The sequence below is a fragment of the Crocodylus siamensis genome, chromosome 13 (assembly GCF_052110815.1).
Source record: "Crocodylus siamensis isolate JL-2025a chromosome 13, ASM5211081v1, whole genome shotgun sequence".
NCBI classification, from domain to species: Eukaryota; Metazoa; Chordata; order Crocodylia; family Crocodylidae; genus Crocodylus; species Crocodylus siamensis.
Window position 1 is genome coordinate 8,534,667 of NC_143407.1, and position 19,024 is coordinate 8,553,690.

Here is a 19,024-nt window from a genome sequence, read left to right on the forward strand (position 1 = left end):
AGGTGCTGATTTCTGAGTACTTGACAGATGACAAATGAGGGGAACTGCAGTTATAAAAACTGCCTCAAGAACTCACTAAGGTAGTGAATGCACAGTGCTGTCCAGCTGTATTTTCCCTTGGTTTCTGCTAACAACTCATCCTTCAGCGGTAACTGATGTCACACAAACAGCTTATACAACATAAAGAGACTAAGTGTAGCAACATAACACAACACCAAGTTTATTGAGCACTCATTATACAAAACCACCCTTTCTGTACAGGAAGCTGGAGCAGCAACAGCTGTTCCTAGCCTTTCAGGGTCCTCCCTTCAAAATGTTTTGTCCCTTTCTCTGTTGAAGGTCATGGCTCTTTCCCCCAACCACCGATGTAAGACACAAAGGCTTTGAGTCCGCAGCTTCCAAAAAAGGCAGGAGCCAGAATTTGTTACCAAGACCATGTTAAGTCAATGCAGACCCTCACGTCCTTGCCTCAAGTAGCACTCTACGTAGGCGATACAATACGTAGGCCTCCAGTACAGGAAGCTCTTTAATATGAGAATAAACAGCTTAATAAGACTGTTACCTCTATGGCAACATCATCCATTCCATTAAGCTCTCTCTTCTTACCAACCATCTACCATACTCAAGTTGTTCATGGCAGCATTGCAGCCAGCTTCTCAGGCGTTATGAACTCAGTTTAGTTGCACTTTTGCCATGGGGTTTCTTGTGGTTCTGGTGTGTTTGGAGAAGGCTGCAGGCACAAGATTACAATGGATTCTGGAAGTGCATCAGGCTTAGAAGATGGAACCAACTTCAAAGTTACATCATATGTAGCTGAAGACTGTGCGCTCCTCCTCCACCTTCTCCTGTCCACTTTACTGGAAGATGATTTTTTTATACTTGGAATTTGGGATCTGTCCCCGGGCCTTCAGCCTCCTGACTGCTTCACGCATGTGTTTGGGCTGAAGAGGTGGCAACTCTCCCCACTTCTCACACACATCCAGGGCTAAGCAAAACAAAAGCCAAGAAAACGATGCGAATCAGACAACAGAGACTATGAGATTTCTGAAATTATTTCATTATGAAGCTGCTGCTATACAAAGTCATCAGCTTCATTCATGACAACTGATTATAACTTGGTGAGATCTGCACTTCCAAACATTTTATTAGTGTATCAAAGCTAGATATACCCTGACTACTCTGTCTTCTGCTCCCCCTGCTTTTAAAAAAAGTCCTCCTCTGTGTGTTAATTGTGGGAGCATGTGCAAGGGTCATTATGAGCAGGAGGAGAGTTCAAGTTGGCAACAGAAAAAGAGCTACTGGTATCAGCATTAATCTTGCTGCAAGTGCCATATGCAGCCTTTGTTAGAGACGGCTCAAGCAGATGTAATTATACTGCCTCAGGTGAGCTACCAACTATGGACAACCAGGATCAACAAAACTGGGGCGGGGGGAGGAAGGCAGTGGTCATTCTTGAGGAATCTAATGTCTATATGTAAAGGCTAGGTACATGCATGACAACTACATCATCCTTCAATACTAAAGTTCCATGGTGATACGGTAAACTCGCCATATCACTGAATTTTTTAGTGTGGCCTTCCCTCTCTCTTGTTCATACTTCCTTACCAATAAGTACTGAACAGATTCAGTTCAGGATAGAGTGACTGCTGAAAAAGAACATTGAGCTAATTCCTTCAAGTGGATGGCATGACAAAAGGTCCCTTAAAAGCCAACTTGTTGTTTAAAGTGAAGGGGTAAGTCCTGCATTCTTAGTTTGCTCTGCCTGTAAGATATTCCACTTCTACTCACCTTCTTCTACCACCTCCCCAACAAAGACTTTGGAAATCCCAGACATGGCAATAACCACATTCTGAGAGACAGAGGTGCCAGTAATAGACTGGATCAGCTTAAGAAAAGAGAAGATGCAATTAGCCAAGAGACGTTTCACTATAACTGTATAGATTCTTACCAAAAAATATTACATTTGAGCAACAGCTACTGAAGTCAATGGGAGTAGAGGATGGGAACCAATTTAAAAAAAGCAAGTAACAAGGCAGGTGGGTTGGCAGGTCTTCTGCCATTCAAATCTCATCTATTCAGACTGACCAGACTTGTAAAGATAGTCAATCTACTGCCTTCATGCAGGCCATAGCAGAAGTGCTCATGGCACATCCCTATCAGATTCCATCAAACCTGTGAATTCTGCTAAATGCCTTCTCAGGACATGGAAAAGGAAAGGGAATGCATTTTGCTCTGTATTTCTACATGTGGAGTAAGTGGGATCCCTCACTCTACAGCCTGAATATCAGCAGAGCCTTACCCGTTTAATAGCAGCCTTGGGAAAAGCAGAACGACGATACATCTCATAGCGATTCAGCTGCTCTTCAGAAAAGGAAGACACCAATATTCTGAAGAAGAGAGGAAATTAGCTCTTATGGCAGAACGATTTAAAATGCCCTTAGCCTCAAAAAATATCAAACATATCCTTAACATCAGTTAACTAATCCTAGAGAATCTGCTGCTTCAAAGGCATATACGACTTTAGCTAACATTATGAAGCAGAGACATTAAACATATGCAACTTTCTACTGTGTTACAAAGGGAAAGTGGGGTGGGGAAGTGACCTATTTGCTGCTTAGGGTCATGCATCAGTTGTTGTGATTCTACTACCATCTAGCTCACTTTACCTGAGTAGGAGAGCACAAAGTCACTGAAGCGGCATTCAGGTTTAGTTTAGTGGTGTAGTTCCCCTTACAGTGCCACAGGAGTGGATGCACATAATTTAAATCATAGAGATCGGATAGTGGTATAAGGTGCTCTGTTGCATTCATAAGCTAGGGCAACTGTTCCAAGACTAGGGGTTGGTTGCACCCCCACAAGCAGTCATAAGCCCTACAAAACCTTTACGTTCCCTTAGCCTACAATTCACAGACTTTTACTGTGCCTGCTCCATGCTAAGCTTATGCCTCTGCCTGTACTAACTCTGCAAGAGGGAACTAAACCACAGCAACTTAGCTCCTTTACCTACAGGCAAACAAATAGTTACTGCCCTTCTGGTACATCTCTACTCCCTGTTTAAAGGCACATGGTATGGGCCTTGACTTGTTTGCATGGATTTACCACACTGCAGCTGCTCCACAGTAACTCTCCTTGTGCTCTCATTACTTCATGGTGAGATCTAAACTAGGGCAGCTTACCCTTGAATGCAACAGGGCAAAACTGCCCTGGTTTAGTTTTCGCTTACCCCAGTGTAATTGCAGATGCACAAGTTGTTCTCCTACTTGCTATTATTAACAGGGGATAGAAACTTATCAGGCATTGGCTGCTCTGCAGTAACTATGCTTCGGTTAACCCCCCAGTAAGAGAAGCTAGGGGAACTTAGACCCATTACATGTAAGGGAACGCTACCCCAATCTCTCCCTCATTGTGGCACAAGAGACTTAGTGCAGAGCAGAAGCACACAACGGTCTCGTGACTATTACCTCTGGGACAAAGCTAGCACTATCTGCACACATGGGGTCTCAGGATAGGGCCTTGCTCCATATTCAAATGAAAGCTGGACAGAAATTAGCTTAGAGTCATTACATGTTTGCAAGCTGGTTGGCTCTTTTTATAGCTGGATGGACACTTTTGTGGGGAAACATGACTTTGCACATGTGGCCAGTCTACATCTATTGCCAGCAAAACATGCGATTGTGACTTGGTGCATGTGGCCAGCCCACATTTATTGCACGACTCACCCGTGCACTCTGTCACAGACGTAAGGTGTAGCAGGGGCCACGGTTCTCTCCAGAAGGAGGCTGGGTGCAGCAGAGCTAGAAAGGGGCCCCAATTAGGCTCAGTTTTGCATGCAGATGGACACCACGTTCCTTCAGGAGCACATTCCCACATGCAGGGGTGTGCATTTGCCCCAGCACAGGCAGCAGTGGCACATATTTGCGCTGCTGCTTTGTGCCCCAGGGCGCGCCCCTGCACACGTGCTGTGGCCCACGGCAAACCGGGTCCTGGGGGCCTCCTGGGGCAGCAGCGGCACCCATCCAGCTGCGTGGAGCACGGCTCCGTTGCCGACAGCACACACTGCTACTACATGTGCCGTGCTGCTTTTTGTGGCAGCTTCTTTTTTTTTTTTTTCCAGATACCAGGACATGCCGGTATCAAATCTGCAGTGCCACAAACTGCACGTGCGTGCTTGTGTGGATGTGTCCCGGGGGGCAAAATGAGCCCCAGGCCCAGGGAAGTACCCCCCACCCCCCGGGGCCTCCACCACGAGCCCCCCCCCCACCGCACCGCACGTACTGCATCTTCTGGATCTCGTCCTCGTCCACCTTCTGCTTCTTGTCCTTCTTCTCCTTCATCTCCAGCTTCATCTTCTTGGCGGCCGCCTGCAGCGACGGGTCCTCCGCGTCGGCCGCGGCCAGCTCGGGGCCTTCTTGGCCCTGCGCCGCCTGCAAGACAGCGCCGCCTGCTCGCTCGGGTCCCCGGAGCCGCCCCACCCCCGCCCCCGGGCCTCGCCCGGCCTCACCTCCCCGGCCTGCGCGGTCGCCTTGGGCTCGGCCCCCGCGCCGGGCTCCGCCGCCTCCCCCTCGGCGGTCTCGGCCGCAGCCTGTGGCTCCGCGGCGGTCTCGGCCGCAGCCGCCGGGCCAGAGGGCGGCGAGGCGGGCGGGGGGCTGTCGCGGGCCGGGACCGGCTCCTCGCAGCCCGCCTCGGCGGGCTCCGCCATAGCTTCCGGGCGGCGGGGGGCGGCGAGCGTTGATGGCGTCATCATCCCGCGCCCTAGCCTCGGCCTGCCGAGGGAGGGGCTTGTCTCCATGGTAACGCAGCTGCCTGCGCCAGGGGGCGCTGTGGTCGGGGTGGGGGCACTGGGGTGTCTGCACTGGTGTGGGGATACTGGGGCAGAGGGGTGTGCACTGGGGTGGGGGGGGCTCAGGGTGTCTGCACTGGGGCAATGCCGTTAGTGCACATCTGAATGAACCGGGAGGTAGCTGAGGCAAGGGGCTGTCGGTACAGGCGTTCCCTGGTTTGCTTTTCTCAGCTCCTCTCTGTGGTAGACGCTGGGTGTCCAAGAAGCGTCATGAGAATGGTGTGAGAATATGGCCAAAGGTTTTTCGGCGCTGTATCAAGAAGAGGGATGGGGACTGCTGAGAACAATCCTCAGCCAGTCCATTTCCTCGTGTAGATGGGGCTTCAGTGCCAACTGCAAGGCACCTTCTCCCAAAAGACTTCCCTAAAGAGAGGGCATCACAAAGTATGTCAGTAATTATACAGTGCACACTTTCTTCTTTCACCTGCAGATATTTCTGCTGAGACAGATACATGCAAGGAAGGTCCTGTGTACAGTGAAGGCGGTCCTTTCTTAGGCAACGATAAGACTTAATTCTTGTAGAAGTGATACCTAAAAACAGCGGTGATGGCTGCACTAGAACACGTAAGAAAGATTAGCTTGGATTGAGTGTAATCCTTGTATTTCTGTAGCGTGCTGTGATCCTACCTGTTATTCACATGCCGCTGTCTTTGACTGTAGATGTATCCTTATGTTTAACAAATACAAATCGCTGGGGAAAAATGAATTCCAACTTTTTTGTGATATATGGTGGTACGTTCAAAGATTCACTTAGCTAATGAGCCTAACGTCCAGTTTAAATCATACTTCTAGTTTTATCTTCTTTACGACTGCTACCAATAAAAGATCTCATTTGCATTTCATTATAATAGCAGCACCGCTAGCTGGTTGAGTGTCTAGTTCAGTCAGAAGCTTTTCCTGTGTGAGTCTCATTATGCTGACAGATGTCAGGTATCTTTTTACCAAGTTGAAATCAGGGCTTCCTTCTTTCTTGTGAGTGTTAACCCTTTCTTGCCTTACAAAAGGCAGTCCCTCAGCTATGTTACAATTATTTTTGTGCATTAATCCTTAAGGTAAACACAGCCTATTCAGGGCTTTTTAAAAATATGTTTAGGGAAGGACGGCTTTGTGGCTACAGTCAAGGACTGGAAGTCAGAAGATCTGTTTTTTTGGTCTCCGTGAGACCTTGGGCAATATGTTTAGCCTGTCTGTCTCAGTAGCCCCATCTGTGAAATAAGAGTAATGATGTCTACCTCATAAGGAGACTGTGAGAAGTAATTAATTTATTTAAGAGCCCCAGATGGAATGAATTATGGTACAAACATTAATGGTTTTGATTATTCTTAGTAATACCAGTGTAGGAAATATATTTTGCGTTTTGAAGGTGTAAGGATTATGGATCAAGCATGTAAAGAAGTGTCAATTAAATGTAGGGACGGCCCGTTACTAGATGAGGGCTGAAAGCCTGCGATTCATGACAGAGAAAATACTTGAGCATTAAAATAACCCCATACTAGGGACTGGGAATGTCCGAGAGTATGTGGCAACGTGGAAATGCTGAAATGGTATTAGTGGATCTAGATCTACTACTAGCTCTCTGTAGAGAGCACCCAACAAAGTGAAAAGAGGCTCTGCACGCCTTGCAGATTCTCCGGTGAGGTTGATACCACTTAAAAATGAACCAACAAAAAAACTGTGTAATTTTAATGCTGGTAAAAGGTTGTCAGCCCTGGAGGCCCCCTTTTATCCACAGATCCGATACAGTCTGAGCAGCATCAGTTTACTGAGCAACTTCTGCCTCAGTTTACTGTTGTGTCTCAGGCCTGAACTGGAGGGACTTGGACCGGTTTCGGAGGGAGTCCAGCCTCCTTGCTTCTTCAGTTGCCAACTTCCCTGCTGATTCACGGTCAGCAGAAGCACCCGCATTGGCGCCAAGTTTAGATCATGCCAAATCATCTCATACGTTGAAGATCTGAGTGGTTTGTTAAGAATGAACGCAGGGGCAGAGGTGTTCATGTATCAGCATTTCACCAGCGGTGTGGGGGTTACCTGTGTTTCGAGTGGCGGGTCAGCTGTGTTCTAGCTTCCACGTCATTTCCTGGGGGACAGTCAACCAAATCATTATTGCTCCCCAGGATTAATGTATGCAAATGTCGTCCTGGCCGTCTCCTGTCAGATTTCATTCACTGATCAGGAGGGCTAGAAATGCATTGGACACTCGTTCCGGAGCCAATGTCTGGGACTTGCGCTTGCCCTTAGCACGAGGGCTGGAGTTTGGGAAGCTCTGTCTGGGATGAGATGGCACTGGGTCAGGCAAGGAGTGGGGAATGCCATTTGTCTCTGTGAGACACGGGCGCTCACTGGCACTGGTTTCTGTCTTCACCACAGCACTCTCACCGGATGCGGGACTCAGAGCGGATAACACTGAGATCCCCCTTGCAGCCAACAGCTCCATTCCCTCCGCCAGAGCAATCACGCCAGGGTTTCCATGCCATCCCTCCTAGTATATTTCACCTTATTTTTTAAAGACATTTTTCGTGTTCCCAGCCAAATCAAGTCCAAATCTGTGAGTCATAAATGGCCCTACAACCGGCAAACATTCTCTGCCCTCACCAGGGGCTTCAGATATTTCCAAAGTCTTTCGGCAGGCATCCTACCTGCAGGCCCAGATACACAGTGTTTCCCCTCCTGGCGTATTTCAAGTTGCCCCTGCCTGGGCAGGGCTGGCCCGCACCTCCCGAAGATGCCCATTGCCCTTCTCCTCCTGCCCTCTCTGCAGCTTTCCCTGGCTGGGGGCGAGCGAGTCCCCCTTCCCCTACCCCAAGAGCAGGTATGATGTGACCCGCACCCCGCCCACTCGGGGGCGGGGCCACCCTTTCCTCCTCCCCGCATGGGGACGGAGCCACTCTCGCCAATGGTTTGTGCCCCTCCCCGCAGCGCCGCGCCGGGGGGCGTGGCCAGGCGAGGCCCCGCCCCGAGTGGAAGCGCAGTCTAACCCCTCCCCGCGCGGGGGCGTGGCCTCTGCTGCTCTGGCTGGAGGGGGCGGGGCGCACGGGGCCCCGCCCCGGAAGGACGCGCGGGGCGGGCGGGAGGCGGAGGCGGCGGCGGCCGGCGGGGCCGGGCCGGGCGGACCATGGGGAAGGAGCAGGAGCTCCTGGAGGCGGCGCGCACCGGCAACCTGCCCGCTGTGGAGAAGCTGCTGTCGGGCAAGCGCCTCAGCTCCGGTTTCGGCTCCGGCGGAGGCTCCGCGGGCGGCGGCGGCGGCGGCTCCGGGGCCGGCGGCGGCGGCGGGCACCCACTCTCCAGCCTCCTCAGGTGGGCGCTGCCCTCCCGCCCGCGGCCCTTGGGGCCCCCGGTGTGTGCCCCCCTCCCCGGGCTCGCCCCGACCTCCCCGTGTCGTGACCCCGCCCCCCCGGTGTTAGCGTGTCTCTGACCGTTTGTGCCCGAGCACCAGCACGTCGGGGTTGTGGGGAGCAGCCTGCGCCCCTCGCGGAGGTCCGGCATCCCCTCCGCTGGGTCGCCTCGCGCTGGCTTCCCCACGTCTTGCCCCCCTCCCCCCCCAGAGTCTGTAGCCCGTTGTCCCCTGGGTTGGGGAGGACTCGGACCCAGCGGGTTCCCGCGTCGGGTGTCGGGTTGCCCGGAGAGCCCCGTTCGTGCGCCGGCCGGGCGGCACCGGCACCGCGCAGGGTCGTAGGTGGCAAGGGGCCGGAAGGGACCTTGGAAGATCGTCGGGTCTAGGCCCCCGCGACAAGCAGCAAAGACACCTGCGGGTCTCCGGACCTTGCCTGGTTGAGACCTGCTGCGCTGCCGCAGACACCCATCGAACCGGGGGACCAGGAGGGACCGGTGGGATGGTCAAGTCCGTGGGCAGGAGGCGATGGGGCTCGGACGAGCTCAGCACGGTGCTTGTCCAGCCTCGTCTCGAGCGCTTGCACAGAGGGCAACGGCCCGGCCTCTGTTCTGCACCGGATGCTGGTGACCCTTATGGGCAGGTCTGTCCCGGGGAGGGGGTTGTAAATTGGGGCGACTGCTTTGGGGGACCCCACGGCCCCTCCTGCAGGACCTGCCCAGTGCTGGCGACTCTGTGCCCCCACCACTGCCGGCTTCGGGTCCGGCTGCTCGCCACCGCCGGCTTCTTTACAGCCAGGCCCCGCACATGGATTTGTCCCGAGCCCTGCACCCTGCCAGGATCATCTCTGGTTGCAGAGGAAAAGTGTTTTGTGTCCAGCCTGAATTGACCCTCTTATTAGCTTATCCCATGCCCTGAAGGCCCCTCCCCCCTCCAAAAAAGAGTTTGTAGCCATTTTTAAACGTCTTTATGACCATTTGCTGAGTCTTTGGTTGTAGTCGTGTTGGCCTAAGGTTCTTTGGGTAGATGTGCTATCGTTTATTAGATAGCTTCTATTAAGCTTTCGGGCACAGTCACCCTTCGTCAGGCACTGGGAGTCTCTGCTGGTCTGAGACATACTTTATGACCGTTTAGCAGTTCAGCATGTGACAGGTCTCACTGACCTTGTTGGAAGAACTCGTGTACGTCATGTGACCCGTGGGCTTTTCAGTAGCGGGGACAGTGTTTTTCTGACGGACCTGGTAAGCAATGCACCCAGCGTGCTGGGGCTCCCCTGGTTGATAATTGCCGCATTAGACTTTTTCCCCACCAACTTTCCCATGTCCTGAAACCTCCCGAGACTGGACACGCACCTGGCCGGGATCACGTGACCCCAGCGCTCTTTCCTACCCAGGGCAGGGCGTTGGAGTCGATGATCTACTGAGGTCCCTTCTGACCCTGAAAACCCATAACATCTATGAAGACACGCAGTCTTTAACCACTTTTTAACAAGTTTGTGCCCGTTGGCCCCTTGCGCAGTTCAGTGTGCGAGATGTCCCACTAACCTTGTTGAAAGAACTCATGTGTAAAGTTACATGTGGGCTTTGCTGTAGCTGGCTGTGGCTTGTGACAGTATGAGGCACGCATCCGAATCTTTACATGTGCTCACGACCCCCACAGTGGATGAGGTCTTTACAGCCATTTGTATATTGCAGCTTGACATCATTTGGGGGTTGTGCAGTCTTGTTTGCTGGAAGCTGAAATTAAATTTAAATGTTGAAAATCAGGGCTTGACAACAGTTCAGGTATTTCCGTGGTCTCTTCTAGTCCCCTATTAATTTAATTGTGCTGTGCTTTGAATCAGATGGATCCAAGCAGGAAACTGCGTGCTTATTTTACAGTCACGTAATGTTCTTATGAAGAGCAATTACTAAATTTACTTGCAGTGAGAAGGTTGAAAATTGTTCAGGGAGCAGCTCAGATAAGTTGGGCAGTGTCCAAAATTGATTTTTTTTTTTTTCCTGCAAAATGAACTCAACTTGTAATTTGTAGGGGTCATTCAGGTTTGTGTCCTTTAAGTCTTCTCCTTTGAATATAAAAGAGGTGCAACTTTTATAAGACTAAGTCATAGAGGAGGTTTGCAGTGATCTTTTGACCAGTAGCCAGACGTCACCATTCACTAGTTCTATACTAAGAGGCATGCATTTTGATCCCTAGTGATAGAGTTGTGATAATTTCCAAATAATAATACAATAGAGTCTTGAAATATGTCTCGGTGAGATCCTGTTTCTATTGTGGTCTGGTTTGACTCTGAGGTGCAGCCTGTGATTTCTCTATCTTTTCAGGGGTCAGGGTAGGTACTTTAGTAAGTGTTCAACAAGTATGGCATTAATTACAGCTAGCTCTGCCTTGGCTTGCAGTGCTCCCATTTTTTAGGGAGAGAACTTTGAGAGTTAGAGAAATAGTGATAGATATGACATTACCTTCACATGTATCAGCTTTGCCCTTGGTATAAACATAGTCAAATGGCAATTAAATTAAATAGTAATTGATGGAGGTGGCTGGATTTAGCTTAAGCAGTGAAATCCTTCCCTCAAGTTTATGAGGGTTGTTGTGGAAGCACGAAGTATCAAAAATGGCTGCCTTTTCAAGAAAAACTTGGGATCATTTATTTTGAAGCTGAAGGAGTTTCTCTCTCAGATTTTCTCCTTGAGCTTTGAGTTTCTAATGACTGTGAGGTTCATTTTGCAAATTAAAACAATAAATATGAGCTGGAAGTATGCCCAGAGGAGATCATCACCTTCGAGATTGAATGCGAGTGCGGTAGGGGAAGTGAATTGACGAGGGAGGAAGGCTGAGGGCTTTCTGGGTGGGCTGGCATTCACCCTTAACAAGAGCGTGGAGAGGTGCTGGAACTATAGGCACTTCCAGCACAAATTATGGCTTCTTAAGATGTCTGTTTTTGCAGTCTAGAGACTTAAGCATGCATGTCTGATAGAAATGGATCTTATTTTAGAGAACTTGGTTTAGAAAGAGGGCTCTTTTGGTCATTTGATGTGACCAGCTGGTATGAATACAAGTTCATATAGGGCAAAACCCCCTGTAAATGTAGCTCAGGTGAGGGCTGCCCTAGCAACATGGGAAGCATTTATGGGCAAAGTAAATGTGACCTAGTAATGGATTATCATGCCAAGATCAAGCATGAGGGATCGTTTTCACAAGTGCCCAATTCACATGCTTCTGAAAAATGTACTTGTTGGATTGGTAGAAGGCTGACAGCTGTTGTAAGGCGTGGTAGGGGTGGAGGAGAGGGGAAGAAGAAGAGGATGTGTGAGGGTGATAGTCTTTGGGTCCTCCTGCGTAATAAAGATAACGACTGGTACAGACCAAGTTTTTGGAGTATGCAGGCTGTGTGGTGGGGCCTCTTGCTCTAGGAGACTCTGGTCTCACAGAAGGGATGTGAGAATGTTATGGTCCCTCTTCAGCGTAGCTCGGGGCTGCCTTCCAATCCCTTGTGGTTGATCAAAATTGCAAGTTCTCCTGCTGTGTGTTTGCCAAGCAGTAGTATGAGGAAGGGAAAACATGCAGCAGTCTAGCAGTCACTTCAGTGCAAGGCCTTGTTGGATGACAGCCCTGATCTAGGCCCAAGTCAGCAAGTTATTCTTGCTCTCTACGTGCAAGTTCCTTCTGGATGCAGGGTCGTGACCCTTCTGTTTTGCTAACGTAACTCCTTGGTTCTTTCCTTTGTAACTCTGTTTGGGTCTTCTCTATGGATATCTGTACAACAGGAATGATGGGGTTGGAAGGGACCTCAAGGGTCATGTAATCCAGCATCCTGCACAGATGCAGGATGTGCTATTACGTAATAATAGGTGACAATCCTTTGTCTTATAAAAGTAGAAGAAACCATGGCTACAGCCCTCAGGGAAAGGGACAACTCCTTCCCCACCAAGGATCATCAGTGGAGACTGAGCCCTGGCCCTTCCATGCTAGGCCTGTACACCTTAAGCTAAAGGTATAACCAGTTTGTACTTTTTCCACCACTTTGCTTTCGGGACACTTTTGTGTTGTGAAAGAGTGTCTGGCTTTTTCTGGGTGTTGTGTACCAGTTCTGCGTAGGGTCATCTAGCACTGTAAGTACTGCCTCGAGCAATGAGCTGTTTCCTTTATGTATCTGGATGTACTTGTCCATAAGAGGTTTCTTGGGGTAATCCAGAAAGCCTAGATCTGAGTCCTTCAGAGGCTTCTGAAGAGAAGAAGCAGGGAATAGGCGATTTGAAAGAAGTAGGTCCAAATCTGGGTACTAAGTAGAAGGGATACATGGAGAAGTGCATTGTCTCCTGCACAGTATTTGAGGGAGAGATCAAGGAAGGTAGACATTGAGTAACACAGTGGATTTATTTGGAGAGGTGGGAGGAACTTCCAAATTAAGTTTATTTTTTGGGCTCTGCAGTTTGCCTTGGCGATTAACAACTTGCTGCAGGTGCCACCCAGCAAAGCCCTATGTGAAGTCCCGTTCTTGCTATTCCTGTGCTCCCTATAGGTGTGCGTAGGTCTTCTTGGAAAACATCCTGAGGTTCCTGTGTGTTGTAATAAGGTGAAATGTTCTGGGACCTTTACCAGTGAACTGAAGGGGGACGTGGCTGTCCTGGACATGGGGCTGGAATGGCAGACCACCAATTCTTCAGCTGTAGCTGTCATCTTTATTGCAAATGGGCAGGTTCTGCTCGTAAGTGAAGCAGGTTACTGTAGGTTTGTTAATCCAGTCCATCTCCTCAGCTTGCTGGCTAGCTGGGTTTAAAGCACAGCTACATTTGAATGAGTGTTTTGTATATGATCAGAAGGGGAATAGGAGTAGCATCTGATCAAAATATTGAGGGAAAGGCATGCTGTGGTATCACAGTTGACAGAGACGAGCAAGATGCATGGTTTGAATCTTTAAGAGCATGTTCATGTGAGTGTTCAGAAAGGGGGATGACTTGCAGAGACTAGAAACAGACCTAAGTTTCCCAGTGTGTGGGTGGGAAATTATGAAAGGGAGTTGGGATTGCACCAAGCCGGACAATTTTACGGCAGAAGCGGCAGAATAAATGGTGGGGTCCCTTACAGTTACATCTTCCATTTTAAGAAGTGACTTTTTTTTGTGCTTGGTAAAAGCATTAGCTTGACAAGCCCTGTAAGCTGAAATCTCTTTTTTTTTTTGGTTTTCTGAGACAGTACAGTCAATCATAATACGACACTGTTCAGGAAGAACCACCTCCATGAGTCAAGAAAGGGAGTTCTGTCGTTCTGGCTGGTTCATGTTACCTCGTGTCAAACTTAATGTGGGACCGGCAGTAGTGGTGATGATTTTACTATGGTCTCAGGAAGATATGGGTTTATAACCTGTTCTACAGCCCCATTGCAAAGTCCCAATCTTGCAACATGAAGTCAGTGCGATTCATCACAAGCTTAGAAGCTTGACTGTAGAGTATGGGCCTTAACCTGCATATATTGGCTATATCAAAGGTTGAAGTGAAAGGGTTGTGTGAACTTAGCAGTCCCTGGGGTTTGTGTGGTTAAGGCATGCCAGTTCTTATAGCCACTGGCACACGTGAGATTGATGTGGCTGGCACCATGGCTGACCAGCCTGAATGACTGGGGCGTACCCATTTAGAGCCAAATTGGCTGTGAATGGCACGTGTACAGAATAAGGCACAAAATCACCTCTCTTGTGCCAAAGCAAAATTCTTCAAGGGGTCTGCCACCCTGTCCCTCCCTTGATTGCACAACCACGTGTTTGATCCTTTTCTAAGTCCCACAAGTCCTTCTTGTGTCCCGCACCAAAACATTTCTGCTGCTCTGTCTTATGTCTGGAGATCACCTAGTCTTAAACTAAACGGAGCTTAATTCTTCATAAGTAAAGGGAAGTCCAAGAAATGCAAATACCTAATGAATCAAGTTAGTGGTTTTCTCAAGAATGGTGGAACTGAAATTTAGCAACTGTGGGAGTTAAACTTTTTTTGCATCTTCATTGCAAAATTGTGAAGCAGGAAGCTATGAAACCATCTTGTGGCTTAAAATATGTTGTGTTCAGTAAATCCAAACAAGGTTTGTAACAGTAACTGATATATTGCATCTCGGGCAAAAAAGCCTTTCATTTTGGTCTATTGATGTCAAGTGGGTGTGGATCTTGATTGGCTCAAGGGAGGAAATGAGGCTCTTTGAGCCAGGGACTGTAAATTGATACTCTTCTTAGAAGGTGTATAATTGAGAGGATTTAATTTACAAAACAGTTTCTCCTTTTGTACATCTGTCGTGGGAAGGGACTTGGTCATTATTTCTGAGCTGCAACAAGTGCATTATTCAATTTTCAGCATTATTACTGGCAAGTTTTCTTTGGTTTAGAAAATAACATGCTATAGGGTATAATAGTTGAACACTCAAAACAGCCTCAAACGGTTCGAGTGTGGTTACAGTCAGAAAAGTGAATCTGGAGAAATGATTGTGGTGTTTTATATTAGTTTTAGTGCGGTTTACCAGTTAAAAAAATGGCTCTTCCAACTCCTTGCTTTGCAAGCTCTGTGCTGGGAATCCAGTTGCAGGCTCTTTGGCTCTGGCGCTGTCCTTGGAGATACAGGTCTTATCCCATTTGTGTGATACTTTTGTGATAAAGCAAGAATCAGGCTAGGCACCAGCTTGCTCTCCTCTAGCTCAGGTGTTTTGATGGGAGTAAAAATATGACTGACTACTTTCTTGTGCCCTCATCAAGAGGCAGGGTTCAGAAGAGCCGTGAGAGCATAGAGCCTGTTCTGCATAAGTGTTTCTGCCAGAAATTACTTGGCCTGTTGCGTTGACAAAGAACAGCAGAGATGAGCTTGAAGAGACTTCTTCAGAAGCATTTCTCCTTGTGTGTGTGTGCGATAGCACTTTATACACTGCTCTATGCCTCTCCTTTTATCTGATCAAGTGAGCTTGAGTTCACAAAAGCTTATGCTCCTATATAATCTCATTTAGTTAAAGGTGCATATCTACCCGGCCTTCAGCACTTTGTATAGTCAGTCTCTCAAAGAGAAAAGAATCTTTTAAAGGCAGGAAGACGTGCTTATGAAAGCATAACAGTTGGCAGGGGAGGGTCAGGGGCATATTTGGGGCCTGCAGTTGCTTTTAGTTTGGGTTTTTGAAGCTAGCTAGGTTGATGAGGTTGGCTTAATGAATGCTAAGGGAAAAGGATAACCAGCTAGGGTAATTTGTTACAACTTAATATCCTCTGACTTCCTGAGAAAACCATGCTATGCTTATACAATCAATATGCTAATGCTTAACAGCTTTGTGCCGTTGCTTAAAACCACCAAAGAAATGGCCCCCTATACTTAAACATGGCCCAGTTAACAGTGTTAAGTCTGTGCAGTGTTTCAACGTGGCTGCCTCGCAACCTAAGTGTTGGATGGTTAATCAGGCAGCGTGTTTGCAGCTAAACACGTTCAAAGCTGTTCCAACTTTAAGTAAAGTTGTAGCACATTTTCTGAAGAAGATTTTGCCCCCTGACGGTTTCATGCTGACTGGGCAGTAGCTCTTAAAGCCCATGTTTTAGATTGTGTTCTGTCTTCCTGATAGATTAGACTTCACTTCTGAGCGACCCCTCTCCTCCTGGCTGCAGTATCGTCCCATTGCGTATTGCAAACTTTTATGATTCAGCCGTGGGTGCTGCAATACTCAGACCAAAATTACTCTTCTGAGAACAGCAGCCAGACTCCGAGGTCCAGTCTTCTTGAACTCTGTGTGTGTGTGTGTGAAACTAAAATAAAAACCAAAACCCAAACCCTATCCTCCTTGCCCTCCCCCACAGCAAAAAGGAAGTTGTCCACAGTACATTCTTGCCACTCTATAAAGTAGTTTTATGATAGAAACATGATTGGGCCTTTTGAGCTACCTTTCTTGCTCCATATTTACCTATGATTAACAATAGCCTTTCACCTCGTTGAAGTGTCTGGCACTCCACCCCCTCTCGAGTAAACAGTTGCTAAGTAGGGCAGATTTCTCTAAATAGCACTTACTTGGGTTGCCAATAGTGCTACGTGCATTAGGTATATATATTCCCACTGACTCGTTCCCTGAGAGTTATTGTTTGCTACGCACTCTTTCGGTTTTTATAGATCAGGAAGGCTACAAGTATTTCAATGAGGTCTTTTAGTTTTGCTACCTGGGCGATCTAATTCAAGTTTGCAGTACTGTTTGCTCATTGACTCACAGCTTGTAACTTTGGTAAGTATAAACTTGGAGCAAAAGTTGGGATCTGCTCTACCCCTGCACTGACTGCAACAGGCTTGCTGTAAGACTTTGGACTGGTTACTTAACTGGTGCCTCTGTTTGCTCACCTGGAAATGGAAATGATTCTTGTGTGTCCTGTTTTTAAATTTAAGTTCTTTTGACATGGGAAATAACTTTTTGTCAGCACCTAGTGGGGAGGCGCCTGATGAGCAGGAGGGGTAAGGGGTGTGGGGGGGAGCATAGGTGCCTACATAGAGTGGGTGAATGGTGGCTTTCAAATGGAAATACTCAAGGCACAGCTTGGCGAATGGTAGTAATCACCCAGATGCTTATTACCTCTGAATAAAAGCACCTTTAAATGTTTACATGGGCGATGGTTCAAAACTTCTGTGACTTATGAATCTAGCACTGGCTCCATAACTTGTGTAAAAGTACCAGCTGGAGAATATTCTTCCCAATACTGACTTGTCATCAATCTTCAGCCACTTCTTGGATGCCAAGAAAAATCTTTCGAAAGTCTCCAGTGTCACAGAACTTGGATTGTATTGATACCGAGTGCTAAAATGTTACCAAGACTTGAGATGGAGCAAGCCAGGAAATGTTAGTAGTGCTTTAGACTCTGCTAAAAAAAATGTTGTTGGGGGATTTCAAAGTACTTTAGACATGCAATATTTTCAAAACTTGTTTGCCCAGGAATCGGTGCTATCCCTGACTTTAGAAACGAATGAGAAATTCACCTGGGTTGGTTCAGTTTTGGAACGGAGGGTAGAGATGCCAAAATTAATTTAGCTTCATATTGCAACCCCCTTTATCACCTTTAGTCTGGGACATATGTTCCAAATTTTATAGATGCCTGCAGGCTTGCATTTGAATTACAGATGCAGAAGCTCAGACAGATGCTTACCTAAGGTGATGGAGGTGAGAAAAAAAACCAGGTCTCCTGGGTTCTAATCCCCTGCTCCATCCACTAGATGACATTTCTTCCCATGAGCTTCCTATTTGGCCTTTTAGAATAATATTACCCTTCATATAGGGCTTAGTGCTTTTGTGCCATGGGGAAATTGCAACAAAACACTTAGGAATGCAGGGTTTAACTGGGCCTTTGGGTCTGGTCTCCCACATTCTTTCAGACGCTAACCAAGAGTGGGTTTTTGCTTCCCTTGCACACTGATTCAACCTTTGAGCAGGTTCTTAGCTAGAGATAACTGGGAGATGGTTTGATCAGGATGGAGGTGGTAGCTGTCTGACTTATTTTTTTCCTCCCTCCTCTGTGGATCTGGTTAAATGCCTGTCTGAACTGATATGTGCACTGATGCTGACACAACTGGGCATTTTCCACAAGTCCTTGCTGCAACACTGGATTTATCTTCTGGATTTGTTCTTGCTCGTTACAGAAGTTGGATGTTCCAGCTGAGCACTGGTGTTTCAATCTGTCATACCCTCACTTGGCCTAGCACCACTGTGCATAGGAATTTCAGGGTGGAAACCACAACTATACACGCAAGCAAACATTGGATATATAAGCAATCACATGCTGACATTTCAGTGGACTTCTGTTTTCCTCCACTTTTATCTCTGGGCCAGCCTAAGCCAAGGCCCTATGTAAAAGGGCCTTGGCTTAGGCTGGCGAGTACAAGGGGAAGTCAGCTGTGTTTGCTGTGAACCTAACTCTGAATGGGGGGATGTCCAGTGCTTTCTGGATGAAGAGAAAGGGTGAGTGTGCTCATTAGCTGGGGTGAGAGAGGAGTTAAGAGGGAATATGCTGATCAGTAATGCCTGTAGGTTCTCAGACCATTCCAGCAGGGTGGAGGAGGACCCTTGGCAACCTCCATGAAGTTAAGGTAATCTCCTGTTGAAGGAGAAATAGCCAGAAAAATCAAGTTTTCTTAAATCGCTCTTCAGCTCTTGTATGTTACAGGGCTGTAGGTTGTAGCCATGTTGGTCTAAGGACATAGGCAGGCAAGGTTGTTTGTGTAAATCTGATATCTTTTATAAACCTGATATCATCCAGGAAGAGCACACGCCAGCTGCAGATGCTTCCTCAGCCTGGTGAAGGGCGCTTGTACCTGAAAGCTTGCAAAGAATTGTTCTCACTATTTGAGTTGGTCTAATGAAAGATATCACATTTACCCAAAGAACCTTGTCTTCAGCTCGTTTGTACTCAGAGGAGCTTGAGGAAGAAACAGCCTCTGCTTTTCACTGTTGACTGAAGAGAATCTGTTGGCTCTCAACCTAGGAGACCCAGGGGCTAGCAAAGCTAGCAGGGAAAAGGGCAACTGTTTTGTGTGCTCTGCTGCCTGCTTCTTGTGGTCACAATAAGGAGAAATAAGTTTCTGCTGGTCTGGAAGTTCAGGCAGGTCCAACATGCAGGTTTAGAAACCGTGCAGAGTGTCTTGAATGAAATGAGATCTGCTGGGGCAGGTTCCTGCCCTTTCAAATACGACAGTTGTGAATTTCCAGCCACGTGTAGCAATTTGAAGACTGTTGGCCTTTTTGGGTATCAGAAAATTGGCCAGGATAGGAGGGTTTGCAGCTGCCTTTTGTTTCATAGTTGGTAGGTAGGGTTGGAAGGGACCTGAGCAGATCATCAAGTCTGACCCCCTGCCACGGTAGGAAAGAGTCCTGGG

At 48.0% G+C, this 19,024-nt stretch overlaps 2 protein-coding genes across 9 annotated transcripts in view; one reads left to right on the forward strand and one right to left on the reverse strand.

Moving 5' to 3' along the window:
* Positions 1-204: 204 nt before the first annotated feature.
* Positions 205-4,731, reverse strand: TAF11 (TATA-box binding protein associated factor 11). Of its 2 annotated transcripts, XM_090025123.1 has the most exons (6): positions 4,502-4,731; positions 4,276-4,424; positions 3,720-3,794; positions 2,300-2,387; positions 1,789-1,885; positions 205-985 (listed from the first exon to the last, which is right to left on the reverse strand). In XM_090025123.1, exons 1-6 carry the CDS (start codon positions 4,697-4,699, stop codon positions 855-857), a joined length of 738 nt encoding a protein of 245 aa, XP_089881249.1. In that variant the 5' UTR covers positions 4,700-4,731; the 3' UTR covers positions 205-854. The 2 variants fall into 2 exon arrangements, with proteins under 2 accessions (XP_089881249.1, XP_089881250.1); XM_090025124.1 differs by lacking the exon at positions 3,720-3,794.
* Positions 4,732-7,912: 3,181 nt separating this feature from the next.
* The window catches only part of ANKS1A (ankyrin repeat and sterile alpha motif domain containing 1A), a 155,025-nt gene continuing 143,913 nt past the window's right edge, over positions 7,913-19,024 (forward strand). For all 7 annotated transcript variants that reach the window (XR_016438972.1, XR_016438973.1, XM_090026110.1 and 4 more), the window contains exon 1: positions 7,913-8,134. Coding sequence is in view for 5 of the 7 variants with exons in the window: in XM_090026110.1 (XP_089882236.1) it covers positions 7,953-8,134 (182 nt within the window). In the remaining 2 variants the exon portion in view is untranslated. The remainder of the gene's footprint in view (positions 8,135-19,024) is intronic.